The sequence below is a fragment of the Leptosomus discolor genome, chromosome 8, assembly GCF_034619465.1.
Source record: "Leptosomus discolor isolate bLepDis1 chromosome 8, bLepDis1.hap2, whole genome shotgun sequence".
Classification (NCBI taxonomy): Eukaryota; Metazoa; Chordata; class Aves; order Leptosomiformes; family Leptosomidae; genus Leptosomus; species Leptosomus discolor.
Genome location: NC_141398.1, coordinates 47,452,426 through 47,478,588, shown reverse-complemented (window position 1 = coordinate 47,478,588; position 26,163 = coordinate 47,452,426). Strand labels below are relative to the sequence as shown.

General features: G+C 40.4%; 1 protein-coding gene across 1 annotated transcript; it reads right to left on the bottom strand.

Annotated features, from left to right (window-relative positions):
* Positions 1-78: 78 nt before the first annotated feature.
* On the bottom strand, positions 79-26,059 carry VPS35 (VPS35 retromer complex component). The gene is made up of 17 exons (XM_086468825.1): positions 25,955-26,059; positions 19,015-19,113; positions 17,450-17,546; positions 16,543-16,666; positions 14,889-15,071; positions 14,349-14,562; positions 13,487-13,570; positions 12,908-13,017; positions 10,069-10,165; positions 9,829-9,977; positions 9,104-9,311; positions 8,408-8,563; positions 5,567-5,689; positions 4,429-4,608; positions 2,987-3,226; positions 2,112-2,255; positions 79-978 (listed from the first exon to the last, which is right to left on the bottom strand). Exons 1-17 carry the CDS (start codon positions 26,057-26,059, stop codon positions 799-801), a joined length of 2,493 nt encoding a protein of 830 aa, XP_086324951.1. The 3' UTR covers positions 79-798.
* Between the last annotated feature and the right edge of the window lie 104 nt (positions 26,060-26,163).

The window sequence follows — 26,163 nt, the reverse complement described above, 5'->3', positions numbered from 1 at the left end:
AGTTCTTTTGCTTTTATCAGAAGGTTCAACATTAGCATTGGGTTCAACAGTGGCTCTGAAGAGACATGAAACAACAGGTGTTAATAGCAACTTTATTGTTTCACTGGTGCAAAATTGTGATACTGAATAAACTTGTGTAATGCATTTTCCCCTAAATTTACAGTAATGAAGGTTATACATATCTATATAGATTGCAATTTCTCTATTTTTATACTATTTGGAACAAAATTATCTTGATAAATATGCCCTGTGCACAGTACTGGCCCTCACTGAATGTCACAGAGCCTTAATATGCAAAATATAACTTCTGTTTTTGAACATGGTACTTTAAAAGTCTCCAAACATGCATTAATATATTCTAGTTTTTAGGGAAAAATATTACACTTAGTCTTAACTTGCATTAAAAGAAAAGCACAAGCAGAATCTGACATATAGTAATCCCAAAAATCTGATGCTCTGTAAGGATCAGACACAGTTTCAGATGACAGTCACTGCCAGTTTAGAACTCTAGTGCTACAGAAGCAACAGTGAACAGACAGAAGAGAAATCAGAACCGGAAGAGCCCTACCATGTCACACAGATTTCAAAGAAAGTTTCAGCCATGCTAGCTGATGAAACCTTTAGCTGCTGGTCCAACCTTTCAAATTTGTTAGAGTACTCAACACAAGTGTTTGAAGTGCCAGACTGAACACATGAATGTTAACTCAACTTGACATTTCTGAAAGGCACAACCTATAAATCTATCTTAAAAAAAAAATGGTATGTAAATGAAAAGAAGTAAGTACAGAGTGTATCTTCCTAAAGAACAAGACCTTCATAAATTGGCCCCTCAGATTCTGGTGATTCCCTCCTCAGACGCAAGTGCTCCAGTGTGTTGTGAAAGTGTTTGTTAATTTGTTCTGTTTCTTCAGTGGACTCAAGGTTTGGGAGATCTTCTCTTATCTTCTGTATAAGCTGATTCAGAACTTGAATTGTCACCTACAGGAGAATGTAAACAGAACAGAAGTCATCAATAAGACTTGTGTGCAAGTACATAGACATGAGTTTTACAAGACTTGGCTCTCAACTATCGGTATTTGGACAGTTCTTTGAAATATTGCTAAGACTGTATGCAGACAAACTGTTGGAGGCTGCCTTCTCTTGCTCCTTATAGGACCATTCTGATATCAGAGTTTTGTGGAAATTCCTCCAATCCCAGCAAATGTGAAGAACTTAAGTCACTAACCTCATAGCTTTGTAACTTTTACCATAGCATTTCTCTCCAGTTTATTCATACACAGAACACCACAGCACAAAATGCACTGCAGACCACCACTGTATTTTTACATCTGCCAAGTGCTTTCAAATTCAAAGTTTTTTTTTCATCTCTATCAGATACAGCATCTCCTATACTAGAGCACTATTATGGTGAGAAGCCAGTTCAGTTTGAAAGTCAGCAAATCCCTAATGTCTAAATCTAAAAATTTATGTCTAAAAATCCCTAAAAGTAAGAACTAGGGGGTATTCATTAACATCTGCTCTTGATCAAATGATGACATCAGATGTTGATCACTACTTGACCAAGCTGCTTTTTCAAACTGGGCAAGTTAACTAGTTATCTGCTAACAGAAAATGGCCGAGGTAACTATCTCAGATTTCAAATGCAGAATTTTAGCAGGTACATGAGATGTCACATCTCTTTCTTGAAATTAAAGCTTAAACCAGCCATTTGTGAAACACCCAGCAGTGAGCTTGAACAGCTGTAAGAACTTTCTTTCCCTTATGTATGTAAGGGAAACCTTAGGTACCGCTAAAGTTGGATGAGAAAGTAGTTAAGATTCTAAGTCTTAGTAAGTTTTGATCTTGTAAATATTTAAGGTATCCAAGTCTCACAATATTTAAGTTCATAACTAAACTGCAAACATCTGTTTTCCCCATCTAAGAATGAAGTTTTATCCACAATTTTACTAGCATATCAAGAATTGACTACTCTGTTATTACCAGAACAGTGCCTCTCGTGAGAGACTACAGAGCAAGTTGAAGAGACATGATTTGGGGTCTAAGTGTGAATGAAGATCTTAAAGAAATGTTCTCTAAAAAAGATGCAATAGAGAGAATGCATATCCACGCACCGCCTCATTTTCCTTTTCATAAAAATAGATATATCTATTCAGAATTTCTATGAAAAGTTGGACTTGCAGAGAAGGGTCCATGCACTGATTTGCTATCTTCAGAGCCTTCTTTAGGCATTCCATCACTCTTTTTCCTCCATGAAGCTAGAAGAGAAAAACCAAAAGTTACAAGAAATAAAAGAACCTTAGGGAGCTGCAGGATCTCCTCCCTTGGCACATACGTGGCATTTCCTGGTGGTCTACCACAAAAACACGAAACTACACAAACTGTGCAGAACAAGCTGTCATTGAAGCTTACCTTGCCCGACTGCCACCAATTTTCAGTTTTGTTAAATCAGGCAATAACATGAACATTTGTTGCAAGCCTTCAATTATGAGATCAACAAACTCAATTTTGTAATATGTACACTAATGCATACTTTGAGAAACAGATTTCAAACACTGCTCTTCATGATTATAACAGCTTATGTGAAAAGCCCCAAAGAACCCACAACTCTCTCTTTTTTTTTTTTTTTTTACCTTTAACTTCAACAAGTTGTATCTTTAATTTGGAAGTTTAGTAGTTCACGTGCAAACACAGCTCCTGTAATAAACACATGCAAAAGGCAGGCTGTACTTTGACAGCCAGCCTTAAACTAGTTCACACTCAAAAGCTTGCACGGTACTTCCACCCTTACATTTGAGTTTTCTCCATTTTTTGTATTTATGTAGCTTACACTGCAGTGAGATTTATAACCTTCGTATATTACATTACATTCCAACCAAATCTACATCACTAGGTGATATAACTACTTTAGAAAGAAGTGCCTCCAGAAGAAAGGCAGAACTATGTTACTGAGGTAGGATGTATTACACTGCTTTCGCTTTATTCTTACCTCCTCTCCATTCTTGTCAGTATTTCGGCCAGACCAAAACAGATGGGCACAAGTGCTGACAGCCCGGCACTGGTCTGGCTTCTTAAGGAGCTTAGAGGCTGCCAGTGCACACTGAGTCCTCAAAGGCTCATGGTTCTCCTCGCTGAAGCACTTCATCCTCTCAAATGTCCCAATTATCAAGGTGATCGCAGCCAGCTGTGCTTTTGAATCACTGATTTCATCTTCATATAGAGAGAAGGCCTAGTCAAGGGAGAAAGCAAGGCTCTTAAGCACTGCTTTAGAACACACCAAAACAACCAAAGAACAAATCACACCTGCTAGTGACATGGCAGGAAAGTGTCCAGTTCTGTATTTGTTAAAAGCTTCAGGCAGGAAAAAAGATCTTTCATTGAGAGTGCCAAAATAAAGTTAAATCCACAGACTGGAAATGAGTCTCGCAAGGAATACTTTTGCTTAAGTGGTTGTAGTAAACAAATGTGATCCTGCATATAATCTGAAGACCGAGGGTTTTCCTCATTTCATCTGTTCAAATATGGAACTTCAGTAGCAGAAATAGTCCCTCAAGAGGATGTGGTTCTTCGAAACACACAAAACAGTAGAGCAGAAGCTGAGTGGTAGGTCACTGACCATAGAGCAGGTTAAGAAAAGCGTTTGCACTGCTGCTACACAGATGAAGAGCCTCGAGAGAACGCAACACTAAAAATCTTGAGCCATCTCTCTCATAGGAAGTATGTCATTGTCCTGCTGCTCTCATCTTCAGAATTGTGCTACAATGGCAACTGATACAAGGCAGTGAGGAAAGGCTGAGGTTATCAGCAACTCAATTTAAGAACATGCATTACAAGCAGCATTAGAGGAAAGATTAGGACAAAGCTAGCAATGTGGATAACATTAAATACATTCATTTTTTATCTGATGGGGAGGGATGGGAAGGTTTTTTGCAACAAACAGGGCTTAAGACCAAGTCAGAGGTTTAAGTGGATTTTAAAAGTCGTTTATAATAGGTTAAATAAAAGGATTTTAATTAGCAAAGTCCAGCATGGCAGTTGTATACACTGCAAATTTTAGAGAACTTCCAAAGAGTGCTTGTGGCCAGGGCAATACCAGCTAGATAACAGGAGCTGGGAGACAGTCTTAGAAGAAGTGAAGGAGCACTTTATGCTGAGAAAGCCACACTCCTCCAGTGAACCAGCTATGCAAGTACGAGGCAGCATTGCAACATACCACATGTTGTCACACTGAGCATTCAAATCAGTAGCAATGGAGCTTATTCCCACAGCAGCCTGGGAAGCAAGAATGAAGATGAGGAGTTTCTACCTAGCAGCATAGCTGTCAATTGTTTCAGATGTTTTAATCACACTGGACAGTTCACTGTTCAGGAAACTTACCCAAGCCAAATTTGAGGTAGAACAAGACAGTGACTGTCATAGTTGGACACTCACCTGGGACATGAATTCATAGGCCACAGTTTCATGATTCTCAAAGCCAATCTCCCCTGCAGCCAGCGCTCCTTGTAGGAAGAGACGGAGAGGCAGCTCCGCCAGTTCTGCTTTGATCAGAGCACTGATGGTCTGATGAGCAAACGAGAAGATCTTCTGACACTTCTTTTCCCATTTGTCATCCTAGAGAAGTGAAACAAGTCAAAGCTTGAACAAGACTGTTGGTATAAGGAAAAAAGTATCTGAATTGTAGTAAGATCTGTCGCATGCCACACCAGCCACTTATTTACTGCAGTAGTACCGAGTGCCCTAGCAGTAGTGCATTGACCTCAGTGGGTCTTCACAAAGTATTTCTTCCATTTACAAGAAGTTCACACCGGACTAGTGTAGGTAACTATCAGCCCTTAGAAACCTTCCTCAGAAGTCTACACTGAATTGCAGTTATCACAGTTATACTTAGAACATAACTGAGTAAAAGCCTAATTAGCTAAGTGAAGAAAAATTCTATTCAATTTGGAGCATCAATCAGAAGTGGAAGAGAATTTTAAAACATTCATTTTGAGGAGTGTTTTAAACAAACAGCACTAACATTTTCCTACAATATATCCCTTGCAATAAGTGAAAATACATACTTAGCTTAACTATCTCGATCAGAAAGCATTAAAGGGCCAAAACAGATCAGTGATTGTTTTGGTGTGCACTTTTGCAACTGCCATGTAAGTTCACCTATAAAGAAGCACTTGCTTTTAGAAATGTTAAAATAGCATAGCTACTGATTTAGAAGTTGATGAATTTCAATATCCAGATTTAAATCCATTTCATGCCATCACTTGCAGCGTCATAGTTCTCTGGCCTCTATGTAAATGTAAAAAACACATAATCAGCTACCTTGATGAATAAACAAAACTAGTCAATTTCTGCTTCACCATTCCTCAAGTGCCAAGGTAATTTAATATGAATTGATAAAAGTCCTCCTTAAATTAGAAAGCAATCACACCTCAAGTAAAAATCTGCCTGGAGCTGAAAAAAACTCCAACTAGCATTCTGTATCAAGTCTTAGCATACTGTAGCCACACAAAATGCATTTTTAAGAAAGCCAAAGAGAAGCAAGTATACAGGAGTTACCTAGAGGTCAACTTACCACTTTGGAGTTGTCCTTGTAGCGAAAAGCAAGCTGGTATGCAGCAAAAACCAATGGCGGCAGCGTAAAACGAATACGTTGGTTCCCACCTGCACCAAAGTGCTTCCGAGCAGTGTTTAGGATCTAAGAACAGAAGCACTGTAAGCTTAGGGAATTCATGAAAGAGGTGTGTTATTTGCATCTGTAACTCAATCTGCACTCTATGGAGCAAAAGCATCAGAGAGACATGGTCTTAGCTTCAGATAAATTACAGTATTTTGGGGGGACTACATACGAGTTGCTTTACTTGACTTAAATTTGTGCAGTCTCTATAGCTTTTTATGTGGTATCTGCCCAAACTTTTCCTACAGCTGCTTAATAAGTGTTGGGCAACACTTGTTGTACTGTATTAACTGCAGATACATTTTGGATTGTGCAGTGAGATGGAAGTTGCCTGAGCTGGCATTTAATAATGACATTGGATACATTCTGTCTTCAACTCAATGGAAGCTACAAAGAAGACTATTCTTTCTTACAGTAGCTGGAAAGTAAAAGAAAAAAAAAAAAACAAGTTTTATGAAACTGAACACAGAAGTCACTAAGCCTTCTCATACTCTGAGAGAAAGACTATACTGCCACATTCTGGTAGCCACACCTGCAACTTTTGCCATTTTTCCCTGGTTTTAGTTTTTCATTATGCTCATTAATGACAGCTTCTTTTATTGTCTTTCTCAGTTTTTGAGCACAAGCTGCACACAGAACATGAACGTGATACTTTTCTGCCTATCACCCTTGCTCTAAACCTCTGCAAAAGGACTGAGGAGTTCTACTTGTCTGCACTGTTAGCTGCTCCCTTGCCCTTATTTTGTGATTATTTCTATCTACTGATATAGTCAGCTATGTATTCTCATAACCAGAATTCTCAGGAATAGCAAGAACTCCAGGTAACAGAAGATAAATTAATCAATCTGTTCCAAGCAAGCCAAACATTACATTCATTTACAATGTACACACCTGACTCCCTTTCAAAGGGGACAAACTCAGACATGCCATATTTTACAGTAAAACATCTGAAACCAAATTTTAGAAAATCTCTATTAGAAATCAGAATTTAAAAGTGGAGTTTTTTTGTTGTTTAAGTGTCAAACCAGAGATGTCTAGTTACTACAGCCAGGTATTACCTTGCTTTCTGGTCATAGCAGTCCCATTACCACTTTGAAACATGCACTAGAAGTGAAGCTCAGTGTCCAACCCTACATACATTTTTAGATTATACCTAGAACTCATGTAAGTAACATGAATAAATAGAAAACTGTCATCACCCATTATACACTGCATTAGCCACTTTGGCTCGTAATGCATTTAAGTGTTTGAATTTGCATTTCAGATCTCTTCCGTACAGAATGCATACTTTAAAGTGAGACACTGAAAAGCCCAGTCTGATTTTTTCCTACTGTTCCTGTAACGTATGAAAATTTGATACAAGCACTGGTGGTGCTCACTAAGCAGCTATTAACACCTTTTTAGTAAAAATACTTAAGTAGCTTACAGAATTCTATCCAAAAGGTAATTTGACAAGTCCCACAATAGCATTTAAGATGGTCACTCTGATTAAAGCTAAGCATTGCTAGATGAGAAAGAAGACAGCTTGATGTTCAGAAGCTTTGCAAAACCAGCTTCAATGTCTCTAGCTATGCACAGTCTTTTAGGGTAAAAATATATCAACTCCCTTAGTGCCAACATCCCTTTGAGGGAAGCTTTGTTCTCCATCAGTAAAAAAAACCCCAAACATGTAGTTATCTTGGCTTTTCCTATATAAATATGGTACTTGCTAGCAGCAATCAACCTATATAGTTCTTGAATAAGGACCTGGTTCACCTTCCCGCTTCACTCCAGCACTATTCAGAAATAATGCTGTTAATGAAGAGCAGGTCCCAAAACGCAACTATCTTCAATCCTTGTACAGCCCTTAAAGCTATGCTTCTCTGAAATGCATAGCTTCTACTGGATTATGCTGGTCTATTCTCACTGTTTATATAGTATGATATTGCTGCAACTTTAAAACAGTCACTCGTATTTCAGGCACACTGACTGTAACTTCACAGTAGTCCCCACTCAGGCCTGAGCTCTGACTAGAGCCAATGAATTCTAGCTGGTGCAACCTGTAACAGCATCCAACTTCAGCACATCTTCTGCCAGCTTCTCCAATGGATTTTGTATAGACAGAACATCCCCATCCCTCTGCCCCAACACACACTTCTCTATATAGTGAGATCATTTAAACTTGAAATAAACCAAAGCCACAAATAGCAGATTAACATCAGAGAGCTACAAAAAGCTTTGGTGGGTCAACTCAAACTGTTACAAGTAACATAATCTGTAAGTTTTAAGGCCATATCAAATCTGCTATTAAGGATGGACCAAGCAGAGAGGAAAAACATTTGTAACCACTAAGCAGCAGTATTACATACTATATGAACACCGTATACTTACACTAACTAAAATCCCTGAGGCCAAACGTATTAGCTGTATTTTCTGAGCTTTTTTGTCTATTTTGATACCACAAGAATGCAAATGGCACAGAGCTCCAAATTTCACTTGGTTTTTAGACAGATGGTTATATGACTAATATAGTTGCATCTAAACTGCCACCTCATGGGACAAAAAGTTTAAACCCACAAGCGTTTTTAAGTCCTCGCCTGCTTTTTCCAGACAAACAACTTTTCACACTACCATTCAACATGTCATACAATGTTTTCTACTGAGTTTGTAGTGCCAGAGCAATGATGCACCAGCTCTCAGCTGCACTAGATTCTTATATAGTAAATAACACAAGAACTGACAGTCCAGAGATCACCATACCAGATACTGTTGGTCAGGGTCGTCTGAACGCAAGAGATGAATAAATCTTCCCACAAGACTCTGCTCATCAGCAAAATCCTCAGGGTCAGGATCTTCAGCAGGCTGATCGGGTTGATCCTGGATCAGCGTGGATACCAAATTCATGATAGCATCAACCTGTTAAAGGCAATATAAGCTCTGTTTAAACCAGAGTAGTCTAGAAGCATAAGTTGACAGCAACTGGGATCATCTTTACAGCCATTCACAGTGCTGACAAAGCACTAGGAAAGTCTATTAGTTGGTGATGCTTTAGGACGTATCCGCCTTACTCCCTGAAGAAGGTCCCTCTTACAAGTGGGACAGCACAGCAGTACGGAGGAAATTCAGATTTCAAAAGCACTATCCAGTCTTCTTTAGGTAACAGGCCTAGCTTTAAGGGGATTCAGGGTCTTTATTCAAACCTAACAGAAGTAGTCTCTAGGATGAGGTTAGGCAAGATGTGCCAAGACAAGATATCTAAGAACATGGGCGGAAGAATTATCAATTGGGATAAAACCTGTGCTACTAAGATGGGGAGGCAGGGTCATGCAGGTGCCTGAAGTCTAGAAAACAAAGCACACATTTGTGGATGAAGCGCATGAAGTCACTTTGTACGTGCTTTCAATTCTTCAAACGATACTTTAAACACCTAGAATGTTAAGTTAACTTATGCCATACCTGTTCTTGGGACACAATTTCTGTGTTATAATCCAATACGTTGCTAAGCACGTAACAACTCATGCTCTTCCTGGATTCATAATCAAAATATTCAAAGAGTGGGTGAAAATGTTTCAGTTTCAGAACCGTCAGGACATTGTTGTAAGTATCAACAGGTATTTTCAAAAGTCTAGTCAGCTCCTTTGAAACAGCACTGCTTGTGGCAATACTAGAAGAAAATATATGCAAACCCCACAATTAATCAATAGTTCACACACGTAGACAGATTTAAAGTCTGTCTCAATATCAATTCTGATGTATACCACAACATCTAAGCAACTTTCTGCTAGGGAGAAAGGAAATAAAGAAACAAGTCATATCTTGCTCTTTAGGATGTACAATGGAAACTGCACATTTCAAGTTGCTGATAGCAGAAGCAGAGATCGTGGCTACAAATTCAGCAAGAAAAGAACTCTAGAGTGCTGCAAAGGATGAACAGATAATGACTACGCACAGCTTGGCATACACATTGTGTAGCTGCACAGCTGCGCAGTAGTATTTATGCACACATGAGCAAGTCCTGCTTAGTCAGCAGTTTATGATACTCTACTGCCTGGCCCAAAAAGCAGTATCTTACACATCCAAAGCATGTCTCACTGCTATCTTGCCAAACGTGGTGAAATACAGAAGTCAAAATTATAGAGTATTAATTGCCACTTCAGAGAGAATGCAAGACATTTACTTACTGCTCCAGATTCAGTTTATTGAATATTTCCACAGTTGTCTCCAACACCTTATCAACATAGTCAACACGGTCTGGGTAGCATTTCATCGCCAAGTTAATGAGAGAAACTTGCAAAGATACCACATCCTCTGAGGGCATGTCCTGGCGAGACTGAAATTTAAGACAGCACCGGGTTGATAAAAAAGCACATAAATTCACAAAAAATAAATCCCAAAACTGCATGCAAGAACATCCAGCATACCTGTATAACAGTAGCAACCTGCTGTGAAAAGATGTCAAATAGTTTGATATCCGCTGGGATACCAGGTCCATCTTCACGATGTGCAAATAAAGCTAATCTGGGAATACATAAAGGAAAGCAGCTTGGTCAGCACAGTTCTTCCACTCTTCAGATATAGGCCGGAAAGAGGTATCAGCAGAAAAAACAAGTCCCTTTACGTGTACGTGCAAGGTCTGTTACAAGCAAAAAAGGAAATTAATGGAAGTCAGAAGCCTTAAGAGCAACCAAGCCTGGTAAATACCAGTCCTGGAAAAGAGTGCCCACAGAGATGGCAAGATGAAGAAAGAGCAAGAAAGACGTTTTATAATCCATGTCCTTCAACCAGCAGCAAGTGTTGCGTTCTTTGCAGCAGAGAAAAAGGTATAGTGGAGGCTGATGGAAGAGAAAATATCCTGCATCTGTTCAGTGATATTACTGAAGTTAGACATCCAGTAGCATTCTCTGCAAAACAGTCTCCAGAGAAAAAACAGAAGAAATATGCTGACTTAACTATGCTTTGTCTCCAAAGACAGACCAACACATTTGGGACTTCCACTGTTGGCAAAGAGCAAAACACAAAGTAAATTTGAAGTGGAAAATATTTTTTGGGGAAAAAAAAAACAAAGCAAGAGATTACTATCCAGCAAGCATCCAAAAGAAGTTGTAGAGCTATCTCTATCTGTAATAGGAGAAAAGTCATGCTAACCACCATTTCTACAGAAGTCAGATACAAGATAAGAATAATCACCATAAGGATAGCACCTTACCAAAGCTGCAGCTTAAAAAGCTCAGCATTGCTACCTTTGCTTTATAATTCTTAAGGGATTATCCTATTCTGAATTAGAGAAAGACCTACAAAAATATTTAGCAAAAGGCACCCAACTGAATTTTTTAAAGTTATTTTTTACAGGGTTTCTAAACTTTGATTTTGAATGAATTTTGGGTCTGAAACAAAGAGGCAGGTAAGAAAAGGCTGAGGTGCCAAAGAACTTCACTGCCAGAAAACACATACATCAAGCTACTCTTACATTTCATAAGAGTGGTAACAAGCAAACTTTCTAAAGCCAGGAACAATCACCGCCTTTTCTCAAAGGGACAAGACAGCTTTTCTTGGCAACAGCTCAGAGAGTAAGGCCAGTGTGTACAAAGTATGATCAAGTTGCAGGCAGACAGCAGCATAATTAACAGCTATGAATGGTTTAGTAAGGCAAGAAAGATCCCAAAGCAGCAAGACTATTTGCAGAAAGATTCCTTTAATGGGAAAGCCTCATGGGAACACGGACTAAAGCTTCAGAAGGTTCCTCAGCAGTAACTGACGATCAGTTTCAAGTATCCCATGCCAGCTGAAATAAAGATGAGGAATGCCAACAAGCACTACATGTATGGGGCATACTCATATCTTAACTACACAATACTGAAACACGTAACAATTGCTCCTAACAACTCCAATCCAAACACAAGAGCAACACCTTCCCTACATGCATGGATTCCAAGAACAGATTCACTCATACATCCTCCTCCAACACTTGCAGTAACGTTACAGTCAAAAGCACAAGCTGCCATACTACAAAGACCACAATCATCACAGTGCCACCCTTCTACCCTTACCCTATAGCCAAATGAGTAGGCTGTGGAAGACACTTTAGTGACCCAACAAAACACAGTAGCAATTAGTCTTGGAGAACAGCAGGTTCACTGCTGGGCAGTCGCTTGCTGTTGTTTGTAACAGTAACAACAGAAAACTTACTGTGGAGGTAACACCAACGCTGCTTAAGTCCTCTAAGCAGACACAACAGCAAAAGCTACATGAGGAAAGCCTTCCTGAAAGAATTACATTGCTACACACTAATGTATGAACCTAGCAAAAAAATTCTATGACTTCTGTTGAAAGTAGTCTCAGGATAGACAGTCTCAGAAATTAAACTGTTATAGGCAATGCTCCTTGGGATTTTGGTTTTTGTGGGATTTTTTAAAGCTAACAAAATTACGAAAAACCTCATCCATTGCAGCAAAGTGTAAGAAACCAATGAATTCCTGTGAACATCTCTGGATGAAGGCAGAGCTGCTTCCCTGCTAAATGCATAAATGCTGAAAGATACTCTAATAAGACCAAAGTACATGCAAGGACAAGGCTTTTTTGAGGCTTCAAAAAGCCATGTCAGTGCACTTCCTTTCTGCAGTAAGAAAGTACAGGTTCTTGCTGATAATCTGTGCTGTTTCCTTTCAGGATGCAAATCAAAACTTCAGTTTTGATTTCTCCCCTATATCTGAATTCAGTGCAAGTAGTTTTAAGCAGTACCTCCACAGGAAAAAACACACTTTTGGAAGAACAGAGAGGAAGCTAGTGGTAAACTAAGAATTAAGAAGGTCATTCCATTTACCACTAGCTCTTTTCTGAAGAAGCATATGCTATGTTCTCTGATCAAAATTGTAAGGTAAAGTATCTTTGATGTACGATTTCGCCATTAGGCTCTTCAAGTTTTCAAGAGGTGCCTATGACCAATATGGCTGTCAAAGCAGAACGCTGCTGTCTCTTTAGTTCAGGAACATGAAATTGGTTGAAACTCAATGAGCTGTTCCCTGGCTGTTTACAAGTTTTAATCAGTCCTTAAAGCAGGTTTCATTGGAAGCTGTAAAAGCAGAGTCCAGAGAGCAGAAACTGTAGAAATAATATTCTTCACAGCTTTAATTACAGCTGATAGAAAGATACAGAAACAGCAAATTGATACCAAAAACTGAAAGCTTTCAAATGCTAGAATTATCTGCTTGTGCACAACAGAAACTTAATTTTGAGCCATTTTCCACCCCCTTGGTCACTCACCTGTCAATTAAAGCAATAATTATATTTTTCACATTCACATTTTGGTGTAGCTCAGCACAGGCTCTGAGAAATGGGTTCAGGGTTTGGAGGTGAAATTCATCTGGGAAAACCTGAAGTTTTAGATCAATAGTCATCAAGTTATAAACTGAATTTGCCCATTGTTACACAGCAGTAAAACGCAACAGAGTAATTCTAAAGCAGACAGACACATAGTAAATACGCTCTGGCCTACAAATGCTTTAGGGTTCCCCAAGCTGACCACGACTGGGTAAATGCATGAAGCAAGAGATGCAAGACAAATGAGTAACTTAAGGGCCCATCTATGTAGTGTAATTCACACTGCAGGCACTGCTGCTCAGATGCTTACAAGCTTCTGCAACAGAAGGAGCATAAAATGGATTCATCTCCACTCTGCCCATCTGGCAAAAAAAAAAGACAGGATAAAGCCACTATGTAAGAGTCCCAGCAATGACGTTTTCCAGTTCATGAGGAAGAGACAAAAGTAGCCTGAATCTGACTAACAGTATAGGAGTGAGTGTCCCTGCATCCCATCACTGCAATTGAATTTAAGCAGCTGACCTGTATGATGCACTCCATGAGGTACTCCTGAGCTAAAGCATCTCTACAGTTTACAACTTGCTCCAATATTCCAGGCAGAACAATCTGGAATCAGAAAAAAAAAGTCTTGCAGTGATTTTGCAATTACTTTCCAAGTTTATATTCACACATATGTACTTAATCCAAGCAGAGCAGTATTTCTAACATTTCTCAGCTTATTCTTTACATAAAGGCTTTCTGGTATAAAGCCCCAGTTTTGAGCAGTTCCATCCTTCAGAGAAAAAAATAAAATAAAATCTGCTGGTCTCAGACATCTGTCCCTTTCGCACATTATACAATCTGCAAGCTTTGATTTAGTAAGTCAGTGCTACGAGCTTTGCTGGGACATACCACTACTCAGGGTCTCAGCACTACCACTCAAAAGCATTTTCAGCAGCTTTATGGTAGAACTTAAAAGGGACAGACTTCTAAATCATATATTTGCTTGACAATCACTTCATGCAATAACAGTTGAATGCTTTGAGAAGCATAGCTTCATTTAACTTTTAAAGTCTATCACAGAACACTGTATGTGTACACACCCCTTAAACCAACTTATTATTCTATAAGTAAAACAGGAATCAGGAAGGAAAGTTTTAAAATTCCTTGTCAATATTACAGACAAGCTTAAAGGAAAAATGGACAAGTCATGTCCTTAGCCTCACAACACATTATACAGCTTCATTAGCATTCAAAACTTTTCCTCGGGTGAAGAGTTCACAAAGCACCAGGATCACTGAACTTTTAGCACAGCCGTGACACTTTAAGTTGCTCATCTTAAAGTCCAAACTGGTTTCATTTGGAAAAAGTACCAGAAGTCAGAAAGGATGGGCAGACATCCCACCTGCTTATATCGCTCCACATTAACACCTTCCAACTGACTGAGGCGAACCAGGTTTGTTCCTACTAGGATTCTCAGTTCCTGCCTTTCTCGCTCCCTTTTCTCTCTGTCCCGACTATGGCCCTGGTGTTGCATTCGCACCCAAAGTTTGTTCATCTCAGCAAAGTTCAGCAGCACAAAATCCATCGAATCACTGATGTCTCCAGTGGTTTCTTCACTGCAATTAAGAACAGGTTAGGAACAGGAAAAGCTTGTCAGAGGTATTCACCCTTCCATCCACCGGTGAACATCCAAATTTTAAGAAGGTAGCAGTGCAAGGAAGTGTGTGGCAGGATATCTGGGTTCATAAGAAAGATTCATATCTTTACTTGTGAGAAACCTTAGTTAATGAAAGGGAATTCCTAAAGGACAAAACACCTGTCAAGTCTATAGAGTTCTAACATATCTACTTCTCTCAAAACTGAAGTCATACAGAAAATTTAAACACGTTCTGTTAAAAACAATTTTTTTTTTTCTAAGTTATAGCCCATCTTTCTTTCTTACTCTGCTTGTTCGCCTTCATCTGGTAAGATATTCCTAGTACACTGCAGGAGATAGTTTCTAAGAAAGAGGCCTCTAAGAGGATGCTGTACTCCACGGCACATCTCCACCAAGTCTTTCAAAATATCTTTCCTGGACTGTGGAAATGACTTGACATAGACAACACCTACTGTTATCAGGAGATACCTGCAAAAGGCACAGAAAGAAACAATAAACTGTAAAGTAACAATATCACACTTAAAGGCAACAGTTCCTTTCTTCCATCCTGGCAGTATTACCGAAGTATAGAAAGCAGTATCATCTAGGTCGCATAATTTTGAATATTCAGTCAGCTTTCAACTCCTGTTCTCTGCTACAGAGCACAGCAAGTCTGAACAGCCCCTTGACCCCATTACAATGTTTTGTACACTGAATGTGTAAATACTTAGCATGCATGAAGTTCTGAATGCTCTCAGACTAGCTTGTCTATACTTCCAGCACCCCACTAAGCTGAAAAACAGCTCTGGCACATATAAGTAATCTATTACGGTGAAGCAGTTAAGCCTCTTTCATGCTGTAGTCTAGCAGGATAGTTGTTACACTCTTCAGAAATCCCCAGGCCTGTATTCATTTCTTCAGCATCTCTATATTAAGCACCAGGTAGAAGGAACATGCAAGATGGAAAGGACTGGTGCTCCAATACGCTTGGACTCCCCTTCAGCTTAAGAGAATAAACATATAATGCCGAGAACCTTCACATACTTGGTTTAGAGGCCTCAGCCCTCTCTGCCTGCTTCTCTGCCTCATGCATGGATGTACACAGAACCTCCATGAAAGCACCAGAAGTGTTCATCAGGGTGAACTAGAGTCTACATCAAGCAGGCAGGAAGACAATTCAAACGATTATACAGAGGGCTAAAGGCATCGGTGCAGTCATTAGCCAAACTCCAGAAACTGCATGAGTATGAAGTATGGTGGCTCCAAAGCCTCTTCCTGGTATGAAGATAAGGTCAGGAATTAAGAACTGCAGTACCAAGTAAAATCTGAGTCTTAAGTCTGAACATCTAGAAGATCTACTTCAGCCCAATGGTCACATATTTAAAGATAAGCCTTCCAGTATCATCTCTAGCATGCTAACACACAGCCAACATAACATATTCATAAACACAAAGCTTTTAAGAATTAAGTTACAGAAGTTTTCAGCTTCCTTCTCACACTTCTCACTCTTCAAAGAGGCAGATGGTTATGAAGCATCTACTGTGTGTGAGGATCTAGGTCTTTGATCCTCACACACAAGTTCATTAACAGATAACAGAAAAAGTTAATAAATTTGTAGTCAATCTCATTGATCAGAATGCGGCACTTGGTTAACCTTCCACTGATCAGCTCTTTACCCAAAAGCCAACTCTATTCCAAGTTCAAAGTGCTTCCATCTTGGCCATGTGCAAAATCAACACACAGGCAGGAGTAACTGACCTTCTGCAGCTGCACTCCTAGCCTAAATCTCAGAAGTCTCACAGCAATCCACCCTTAAGATATGCAGAAATACTATTCACCATCGCAAAATCAAATTCTTGCTGTCAAGCAAGAACACAGAATCAATTATTATCTGAACCCAGAGTCTGACAACTATCCACCAGTTTTAAAAAAAACCAAACACTAACATATACACACTTACAGTCTTGGAATAATATTTCCAGCGTACTGTACCAGCTCATAAAGGTCTGCCACTTTCCTTCCTTTGGCAAATTCATCTGTCAGGTAGACTTCCAAGTAGTGTAGCTCATCAGAAATTGCCATGTCTTTTTCCCCACAGTTAAGTATTTTAAGTTAGAATTGTCTACAACAGATTTACATAATAATTTGCGCATTCATACCAAGGAGGAAAGATGCTGTATCAAACACAATCATGTCCAAGTAGGTAGTACTCAAAACCAATAATCGCTATTGGGATAAATGTGCAAAATTAACCCCAAGCCTTCAATTGTCATTTTAACATATTAGAAAAGGGAAGAAAAACCTAAATCAAAATAGTAAGCAAATGAATGTGATTGAATAGAGCATCTAAAGGTGTACTATGTGACACAGCAGAATATCATCCACACATGGAGAAAGTAGTATTTGAATACATTCACAATCTGTTCCCAAATCTCAGGAAAAGGCTATCCTTCTTCAGCTACCACAGTATGCACAAGTAAATACATCAAGGCACTCACTTGTGGTTAGAAGCCAACATAATAACAAAGGACAAAAAAAAAAAAAAAGTTGGTTTTACAGATTTCAGGGTAGCATACTGCAAGTAGAACTGCTATACAGAGCTAGTATTTTTCTAGAATTAGACTCCTGAAACCTCCCAAAGGAAGATACAGAAGACATTAGACACCCACTTTATACCAAATGGAAAAGATGAACAGTGAGCAAATAAATGTATGCTCTCCTACACTATACCCAGATAACTAAACACTAAGGAGAAAAGTACTAGTAAGTATAGGAGACTGGCAAGATGCCATCGTACCAAAAAAAGCAGATGAACATTTTTTTCCAAATCCAGCATTTCAAATATTCGTTTCCTCTTCAAAGGATACAGAGCTCATAATAGCTCTTTGGAGATAACATAGAAGTCCGCAGCTCACCAAGCATGTTGGAAGCATGTTTCAGAGCATCCATGAGCTTGTTTTTGTCCTTCAGAGGAGGAAAGAGAATAGTCTGTAAGAAATAATACTAGGCAACTGCAGTATTTTAGAAAGCTACACTTTTAGCTTTTTAAAAAAGCATGCAAAGATTAAGTAAACAACAGGAAAATTATAATTAAATCAAGTGATTTAGTATCTAGTTTGTACTACATTGCCCATACTAATTAAGTGGAACATTATACCTGAAGACAGAGCTACAGTAACAAATTGTAATAGTAATGGTACAAAAAACTAGAAGAAAATTTTGCTTATGCAGAAATCTCCATGCACCACTCAGACTCTATACAGCAAGCAAAATAGAATGGATTCCCCTTGCCCCCCCCCCCCCAATCTGGTCCATCGTTTTGCTCAGATCTCATGAAGAAACCTCCAGCAGACAAAGGATACACACTGCCAGCAGACCACCATTAGAATTAGATTCCTCTTCCCCTACTTCTCACCAAAAAACATCACCTTACCGAAAGCCACAGTTTATTAGGCTGCATATAACTTAGGCTTACAATGCATATAATCATCTGGCATCAAGGATACAGGACAAGCTTCTAATCTACCACCTATACACACTTGTTCAACCTATCATAAGCAGCAGCATTAAGTTTTGGGGGCAAATGGAAGGAATTGCTAGTGTGATCCACTCAGTATGTTGTCACTCAGTCATAAATAGCAGTGAAAAGCTCAGCCACAGCTACTTCAAAGATTTCAAAAGCATTACACAGAGTATAAAACTGGAAGAGGTATTACCTTTCTTGCTACTGTCAATTGGCTGCAAACAAAGTTAGCTTGGCTAACCACGTGCAAATACATGGGAACATTTAAGTATTCACTCCAACTTTAAGCAGTTTCTCCAAGTAAAAACGGGCTTCTCAAACCCAAGAAAGCTATGCATGATGACATCATCTGCCTGCATTGGCTACAATTTCAAGACAAAGGTCTCAGCAGAACCCTAGCTAATCGTGTTCCCCAGTCACAGAAGAGTTCATGCATCAGTCTACAATTAATCACTACAGAATTTATCCTATGCAGCAGGTAATTCATCACTAGCCTTACAGTCTGTGGTTCATGCCAAGAAAAGACCACTTGGAAAAAACAACAGTATGTTGAACAAACAAGAATAGTTTCTCATCATATAGTTCCATATAAAACGAATTTGAGCAATAACCTTCTGATGTCAAATGGCAGGCTTATTCTCAGTTTACGTTTACTTAAATGTAAGTAAATAAATTATTAAGGTGCATCTTTATAATTTATCTTGTCAAATACTGAAGCAAAATCAAGAAGATACATTCAAAGAATACTCAAGGCTCACTCTCATCGAGTAGCTGCCTCATTTGCAAAGCCTCTGCCAGAAAGATGCACAAAGGGTTAATTTTCCTGACAGCACTAGAGATTAGTATTGATTTACTGTTTTACTCCTAGCAGACAAGAAGCTTCATTGCATTTTAAAGTCACATACTTACCAAGCATCTCTTCATCTGGAAAGACTGCACTTTGACAGCCTGAATGGCTTCATCCAGGAGTTTTTCCTGTTCATCCTGAGGAGATTGCTGTGTTGTTGGCTGGAAGTAAAAAATAAACAACAAAAAACCAGAATTCAGTTATTTTAATGAAGCTGTCTATGACTTGATTCAAACTGGTTCCCATAGTATGAAACAGTGCAAGTGACACTGCAGTGTGACCACTCAAGAGTTGTCAGAAATAGCTGTGTGATATGTAAGGGAGAAAGTTCCCAGTTCTCTGTGAAAACCTGACGGCCCGGAGGAGATAGGTTAGGGGTGGCCTGTGAGCATCATTGCTTCTTGGAGCACAAAAGCCATGGAGACAGAACAGGGTCAACTTTTCCCTTCTAACACTTAGAGGTCAAGAATCCAGTGCAAGTACCCGGTAAGAAAAAACCTTCCAGAGAACATAGACATCACTACGCTGAGAGGAAGCATTGTTACTTCTTTCCACAGAGCTTCAAAGCAATGCCCAGACTGTGCATACTGCAACTGTACAGGTACTCACAAGTCACAAGTTCTCAATTAACTGCTATCTGAGCCACACAACTCTATTAAGGACAAGTTTCAGACAAGCAAAGGATAAAGTACAGTTAGTGCTTTCTGGAAGGTAGAAGCGATTTGCAGAAGGCAACAGAAAACTGCAAAGAAGCAACAACTCTTCATGTCCCCTACTTGTCCCAGTGACCCTCTTCCTCTTACCTGTCCTCAAAGAGGCACATCCCAGGCCTTCAACTTAAACTTTCAACATCTTTTGCCTTTTCAAGAATCATACTGCTTTTTCTTATTATATTAAATCCATTGCTTACAGCCTTAGATTTCCTCCCAACCCAGCTATAATAGGCCTTCTCCTACTGCAGCTGCTCCCTTCCCTCTACCAGATTGATGAGATTAGTTTATATGACCATCTTTAAGATGTACAAATATACTTAGACCAGAACCCCTAATGCTGTCCTCACCTGCAACCAGCCTTCCTCCTGACACCTTACAAGGAAACACCACCATCCACCTACTGTTTAGGCCCAGTCTTCACCATCTCAGAGCCTCCCAGCCTTGCAATTTGGTTTTAGATAGCCTCTCTGAAATACTGACAGAGGTAAGCACTAAGCACTGATGTTGTGTCCCAACTACATCTTCTCTAGTCTTGACAAATACCATGTACAGTGATTTGCACAGCAGGTTCTTCAAGCCTGCAGCTTCAGCAAATTCTCAGTTATTTATATTTGTTCCGTTCATCCACTGTGTTCAGAGGGTTCCTGGTCTCCTTTAACTAGATCTCAGTAACAAGCTAGGAGGCCATGAATTACACCATCCTAATGTTCTTAAAAACAGTATCTTCGGTACCAGCTCCTCCCACACACCCCATGCTTAGAGTCCCCCTAAGTATCTTTTGAGGACTGAGATTAAAATTGAGGTCTTCATTAAAACAGAGAGGTTTTAGTTTAAAAGGAACTTACTGGTTATAGAGCATTGCATCCTTGGCACACCCATTTTCTCCCATGTTTAACTGGGTTCTTGTTCTGCAATTGGAATCTCCCTAGTAACAATCACAGACAGCATCTCCCCCTCGTTCCCCCCACTATCCTTTTCCACAAACAGTGCCATACAGTACTGTTCCTGCCTTGATCACATCCAAACAGGTGGTGAAACTCTGCCCTTGACGGTTTTCAATCACCCGGCTAGACAAAACCAAGGCTGACCTGATCTAACATTGATGATAATTCTGCTACAAGCAGGAGCTTACATGACAAAGTTGACTTCCAAGCAACATTTCTATGACTCAGTGTGCCTCAGTAATATTCAAACATGCACAATAACTAATTAACAAGTGTAGTCAACAGAAAAAACCACCTCTGCTAATTAGAGTGACTGCACCTCTTACAAAGCTTTCTCTATACTTAATCACATAAAGTGCAGGTCTTCCAAAAAAACAATTTAAGCATAAGGCAAAAGTAGTATCCCTGGCTAGATGGCCCTATTTCCCAGGCAATTCTAAAAACTAAAAAACCTCCAACTGTGAAGCAAGTACGTTCTGCCAGCAGAACTTTGCTGTAATTGCTAAGCTTTATTTATTCCATGACAGATTGGACTTTCAAGAACAGAAAATGACAGTGCTGGGACTAGTGTGCAACAATCAATATCAAAACATCATGTAACAGACTTGATGAATTATGTCTATGCCAGAACGTTTGTCACACTCTACAGTCCTCTGAACCCATACTAATGCTTTAGAGAAGACACATCACTACTGAGCTGAATGCCATATGCTCTAACCACATCAGATCTCTCAATATTAAAGCACAGCTAGAAACACCGCAGTAACATTAACACTAACCACAACTTCCTAAGTCCCCTTCTCCTAGCGGGCATTAACCTTACATGGCTACCAGTCCTGCTTTTCCATTCCCAGTTCTTCACAAGGCCATGTAGTGCTGGGAGAGCTGTTTAAGCTGTAAAGCATCAAATAAGCTAGAAGACTAGCCCATCTGATTAACAGATTACCATTCACCCAGTTCACCCTACAGCCACATAAAACATTGCAAGTAGGGCTGTGAAAAGAAGGCCTTTTGACAACACCACCAAGTTAAAGAATTTATTGAAACACATATTTGCTACAACCCCAAGAAGTGGCTGGCAGAGTGCACGTGGATCAGTTTCCTTACTTTTGGTGTGAAAACCACTAGTTAAAGAATAACAGCTATTACGAGTTTGAGACTATGCTTTACACGATACCAAGAATGATCTCATCAAAAACATCTCATTGAAGGTATATACCTTCTTATACTGTCTTCTAGCAACAGTTGGGGAAATAACGGAGCTTCAGAGCCTTGATCTGCCAGACCTAGCTTTCCCATTTATAATGAACTGGAGTCAGCTTTATATCAAATTCTGTCTGCATCAACAGAAGTCACTGACAGTATTTCTATTTCTGCTCTAAATTTGAGCAGCAAGGTCCCACACTGCGTTCAAACACTGAACTGTACTAAGTACATGACTGAAGCATTTCCCTGTTACCACAAGAGATTAACTTTTTTCCTTCTCTTATCTCTTTAGGATTAAGAGTAAAATTACATTCATATCTGTTCTGACTTGTAGACTGAGAAGGTGATTGGTCTAAACAAAGATTTTTGGTTTTACTCAAGGGTACGCACTTCATTTCTAAAGTATCTCAGCATTTTACAGTTGCACAGGTAGGAAGATAACCTACCACTGTCACAAGCATACAATGGAAGAAGCCTGAGGTGTTGTTTGTAGCAGCTTTACTTCTATATGAATAGAAAACATCTTAACAGCAGCGCCACTGAACAAGTTCCAACTCTTTCTCATTTTTCAAAGTCTGAATATTTATCAGCTTACCCTTTTCTTTCTACTTCAGAGAGCAAGCTACTTTCAGCTTCACACCCACAGATGTTTCCACACATAACCTGGTTACTATCAAGTGATACACACGATCACATCAAGAAACACATATCCTGATATACGCACCTGAAATCTGAGAAAGTTGTAGCAAAAAGCAAGTAAAGAAAACATACAGTAAAAGTCTACCAATGACAGTTAGCAGGACACACACCAAACTAGAAACCAGCTCTTCTGTCAGACACAATGTTGAATAAAGCTGCTCTGTATCTTCCACTTCAAATTACAAACCTAATAACACAAGATGGTATTTTCAAGTGTTATTTTATCAAAAAATGCAACTGCACTGTACAGTCCCACGCCGATTACAAACAAGAATCCTGAACATAAGCTTTTGAAGTGGAAGATACTTTGATACTGGAGAAAAGCAACTGTACTCTGTAATCAAGGCACAGAATGTCCTGCCTTGTCAACACGTAGAATAAGGTACAAACTCCTGCACAAACATAAGATAAGCAATTCATAGCAATTACATAGCCATTTAGACTTTAGAAATGCCTGAGCCTTACCCCCATTAAATACACTGCAAATATTGAAGAAAAAAGGAGAGCAGATGTAAAGACAATTTTCTGCTTTTATTGTTCCCTAACCTTTCCTCTGAAGCCACAAGGAAGCAAGTGAGCAGTGCAGAAGGGACAGAAAACTGCCTCTTCCAGCTGCACTATCAGTTTCTGTACAAAACACCACAGTCTTTTTCTAGCTTTGAAGAAAGGACTACCATAAGTTACCACATGCAAGTTATGGAAGTCACAACACACAGCAGCTGAATTTGGCAAGGGGGTGAGGAGAGCTAGCTCTTGGTGTGGCTTTTTTTGGTGTGGGGTTTTTTGTTTGTTTGTTTCAGGTTTTGTCTTGGGTTTTTTGTTTGTTTGTTTGTCTTTTAGATAAAGACTAGCGAACTGTAAGTTGCCTTGGAAAACAAGAATTTTTTAAAGCCTGGACTAGCTTGGAAGAAGTTTACTGCCTGGCTGATTAGAGTGGGTAATACAAGTCATCCTGCAGATAACGATTAGAAAAGTGTGTTACCTCAGCAGCAACCATTATTCTGAATCATGACTAGCCTCATAACAGCAACTACTCTTGAACATACAAAGAGAGCATTACACCTGTTGTGTACAATTTACTCAGCTCCGTGGGAAGACTGCATAAGATTCACACTTAGTTTCATACTTGACACTCCACTGCACTCTGAAAATGGTTATTATTTTGGGTCAGTGTGCTGACTAGTTAAGATGCTCATTGCACTTAATCTGGTAACTGGCAGTACTCAAGAGAAAGAATTACGTGACATTGAAATACAGCAGAATTCAAGGCAAGCTTGTGGAGCCTACCAAACAGCCTGTATTCTGGCAATACAGGTATCTTAAGCTGGATGCAGAGTACAAATAACACAAAGCAGAAGGTTTTGCTTCTGTTCCATTCTAAAGTGCATTTTCATCTAACCTCCAAATGATTAAGTACTTTTCTTTAGGTAATTGATATGCTTACAGGCTGTTCCACACATGACTTCCCCTTCTGTTTGCTCACATGCTTGTGTTGAGAACCACAATGAACAAGATTTACCCAAAAAGGTTCTTCTGCCTCCTCCCAGTTGGACTTTATCAGGACTACCTACCAACCAGAACCACTGAGACATTTAACATGAATGCTACCCAAGACAGAAGATGGGTTAGCTACAGAAGCTGATCGCGACAACTGCCAGCATACAGAGGACACCTAGACGCACACAAAGCATTGCTGTAAAAGTCATTGAGCTGCTTGGAATTAAAAGATGCATAAGCATTTTATACCTTGTACGAAGTTTTACTCTGCACTACTGAAGGCAACTCCTGTAACTTGTATTGTATCTCCCAGTATAGGAGCTCAAAGATGAACCAAAGAGAAGAAAACATCTTTCACATGTTTAAACTAGTACTTACTGCCACAGGAAGCCACAAGACATTAACAAGAACCAAGGGGTTGGACTTTTTATTCAGTGGATGATCAAGAACAGACAGAGCCCACTTAAAATTAGTCTCGTTAAAGGTACTTAAACATTCAGCTTCAAGGTTTAAACCAAGCTAAGCCATAAGAAACAGTAGTGGAACCTAATTTGGTAGAGAGGATGTTTAACACCTATAAGTTTATTTTTTTCTGAATCACCTGATATCAGCTATTCTTAGAAAGAGGATATGAGACCAGAGAAGTCTCAGGCCAGTTCCCATGGAAGTGACAGGCAGAGAAAAGTTGTGTCATTAGTGAGTTAATGACTACCACAAAGTATTTATGTCGGGGACAGACTGCTATCTACGTAGATTTATCATTTCTCACCACCAATTAAGTATTTTCCATTCATCTTTCAAGTAATATTACAGATTGTGCCCCCACACACCTCTAGAGGATATAGTATTAAACTGGTACCAATGTACATGTAACTTTAAAGTCTGTCCCAAAAGCCTAAGAACTGTGCAATCCCTGCTTTATAAAGCATTCAGTTAGTTTTTGCCTCACTGTCTAGATACTGTTAGTACTGTTTATACTCCACACTTACGTTAATTAACAGACTGTAATGATTACAGCAAATGCTGCTTAAAATTTTATTGAATATTAAGTACCATAGAAGATGCATTAAACAGGTAGACTTTTCAGTTTTACCAGGAAACTCGATTGTTCCCTTATCTTTATTGAAAGGTGAAAAGCATTTCTCACTAAGAGCTACTTCCATGCTAGAATTTTAGGTTTGCCTCTCTAAGAAACACCAACATTTGTTCCAAAAACAGCTCTATTGAGCTGGGCCCACCAATGGAAAACCACCTTTTCTTCAAGAAGAAAAAGGAGGTTCACTAGGTAAGTCTGAAACAGCAGCCCTGGACGGTCAGGAATAACCGAGCAGCAGACGGCAATGTGGGCAAGAGCACATACACGCAGCACTGGGAATGGCACAACCTCGGGTTTATGACAGGAGCAGCACGCGAAAATACCCTTAAACTCTGACCGCAGGTGCGGCAGCAGCTGCCTAATGAAAACACCTACTTCCCCCGCGCCCCTACAAGCGGACGGCTGAGCCCAGTGACTTGCACCGACACGCTGCAGCGGCGGACGGCGGCAGCGTTCGCCACAGCACGAACCGTTACCGCGGACACAACGGGCCCAGCCCTCACCTCAGCCCCGCCCGGGCCGGGCCGGGCCGGGCGGCGGCCTCCGGGCCCGGCTCCAACGCCCCCCCGCCCCCGACCAGGCCCGCCCCCACCGCCGACCTAGCGCAGCCGCTGACGCCGCTACCGCGCGGCAGCCAGAGGGAGCCCCCAGGTCCAGGCCGGCCCCGGGCGGCCGGGCCTGCCCCTCGGCCACCGGCGGGCGCGGGCCGGACCCCTCCCACCTCCGCACACGCCAGCGGCGAGGCCAGAGTCAGCGTCGGCTCCCGTAGGCCGGGCCAGGCCAGGCCCTACAGCCCAGGGCCCCCGCCAGCCCCGCCGCCCGGCTCCCGCCGCCCACGGCCCCTCACCATGGTCGCGCCGCCGCCACAGGCCGCCCCCACCAGCAACACCCCGCAGCGCCGCGCACCGTCATGTGACTGCACCGCCCCGCCGCTGCGCCGCGGCCCTCCCATTGGTCCGTTCCAAGGAAGTGGTCCGCTCCAGACCGATTGGCATAGAGAGCGATGATTGGCGGCGGGGCTGGCCAGTCCGCTGCCGAAGGTTGCGCTGCGTCAGC

Excerpts from the sequence above, each read along its gene's own strand:
- VPS35 (XM_086468825.1), bottom strand. The coding sequence starts at position 26,059 with ATGGGAGGGCCGCGGCGCAGCGGCGGGGCGGTGCAGTCACATGACGGT. Across the intron at positions 3,227-4,428 it reads CCTATGAATTCATGTCCCAG|GCCTTCTCTCTATATGAAGA; the intron begins GTGAGTGTCCAA and ends TCCCTTGACTAG. Across the intron at positions 2,256-2,986 it reads CTGACAAGAATGGAGAGGAG|CTTCATGGAGGAAAAAGAGT; the intron begins GTAAGAATAAAG and ends TTTCTCTTCTAG.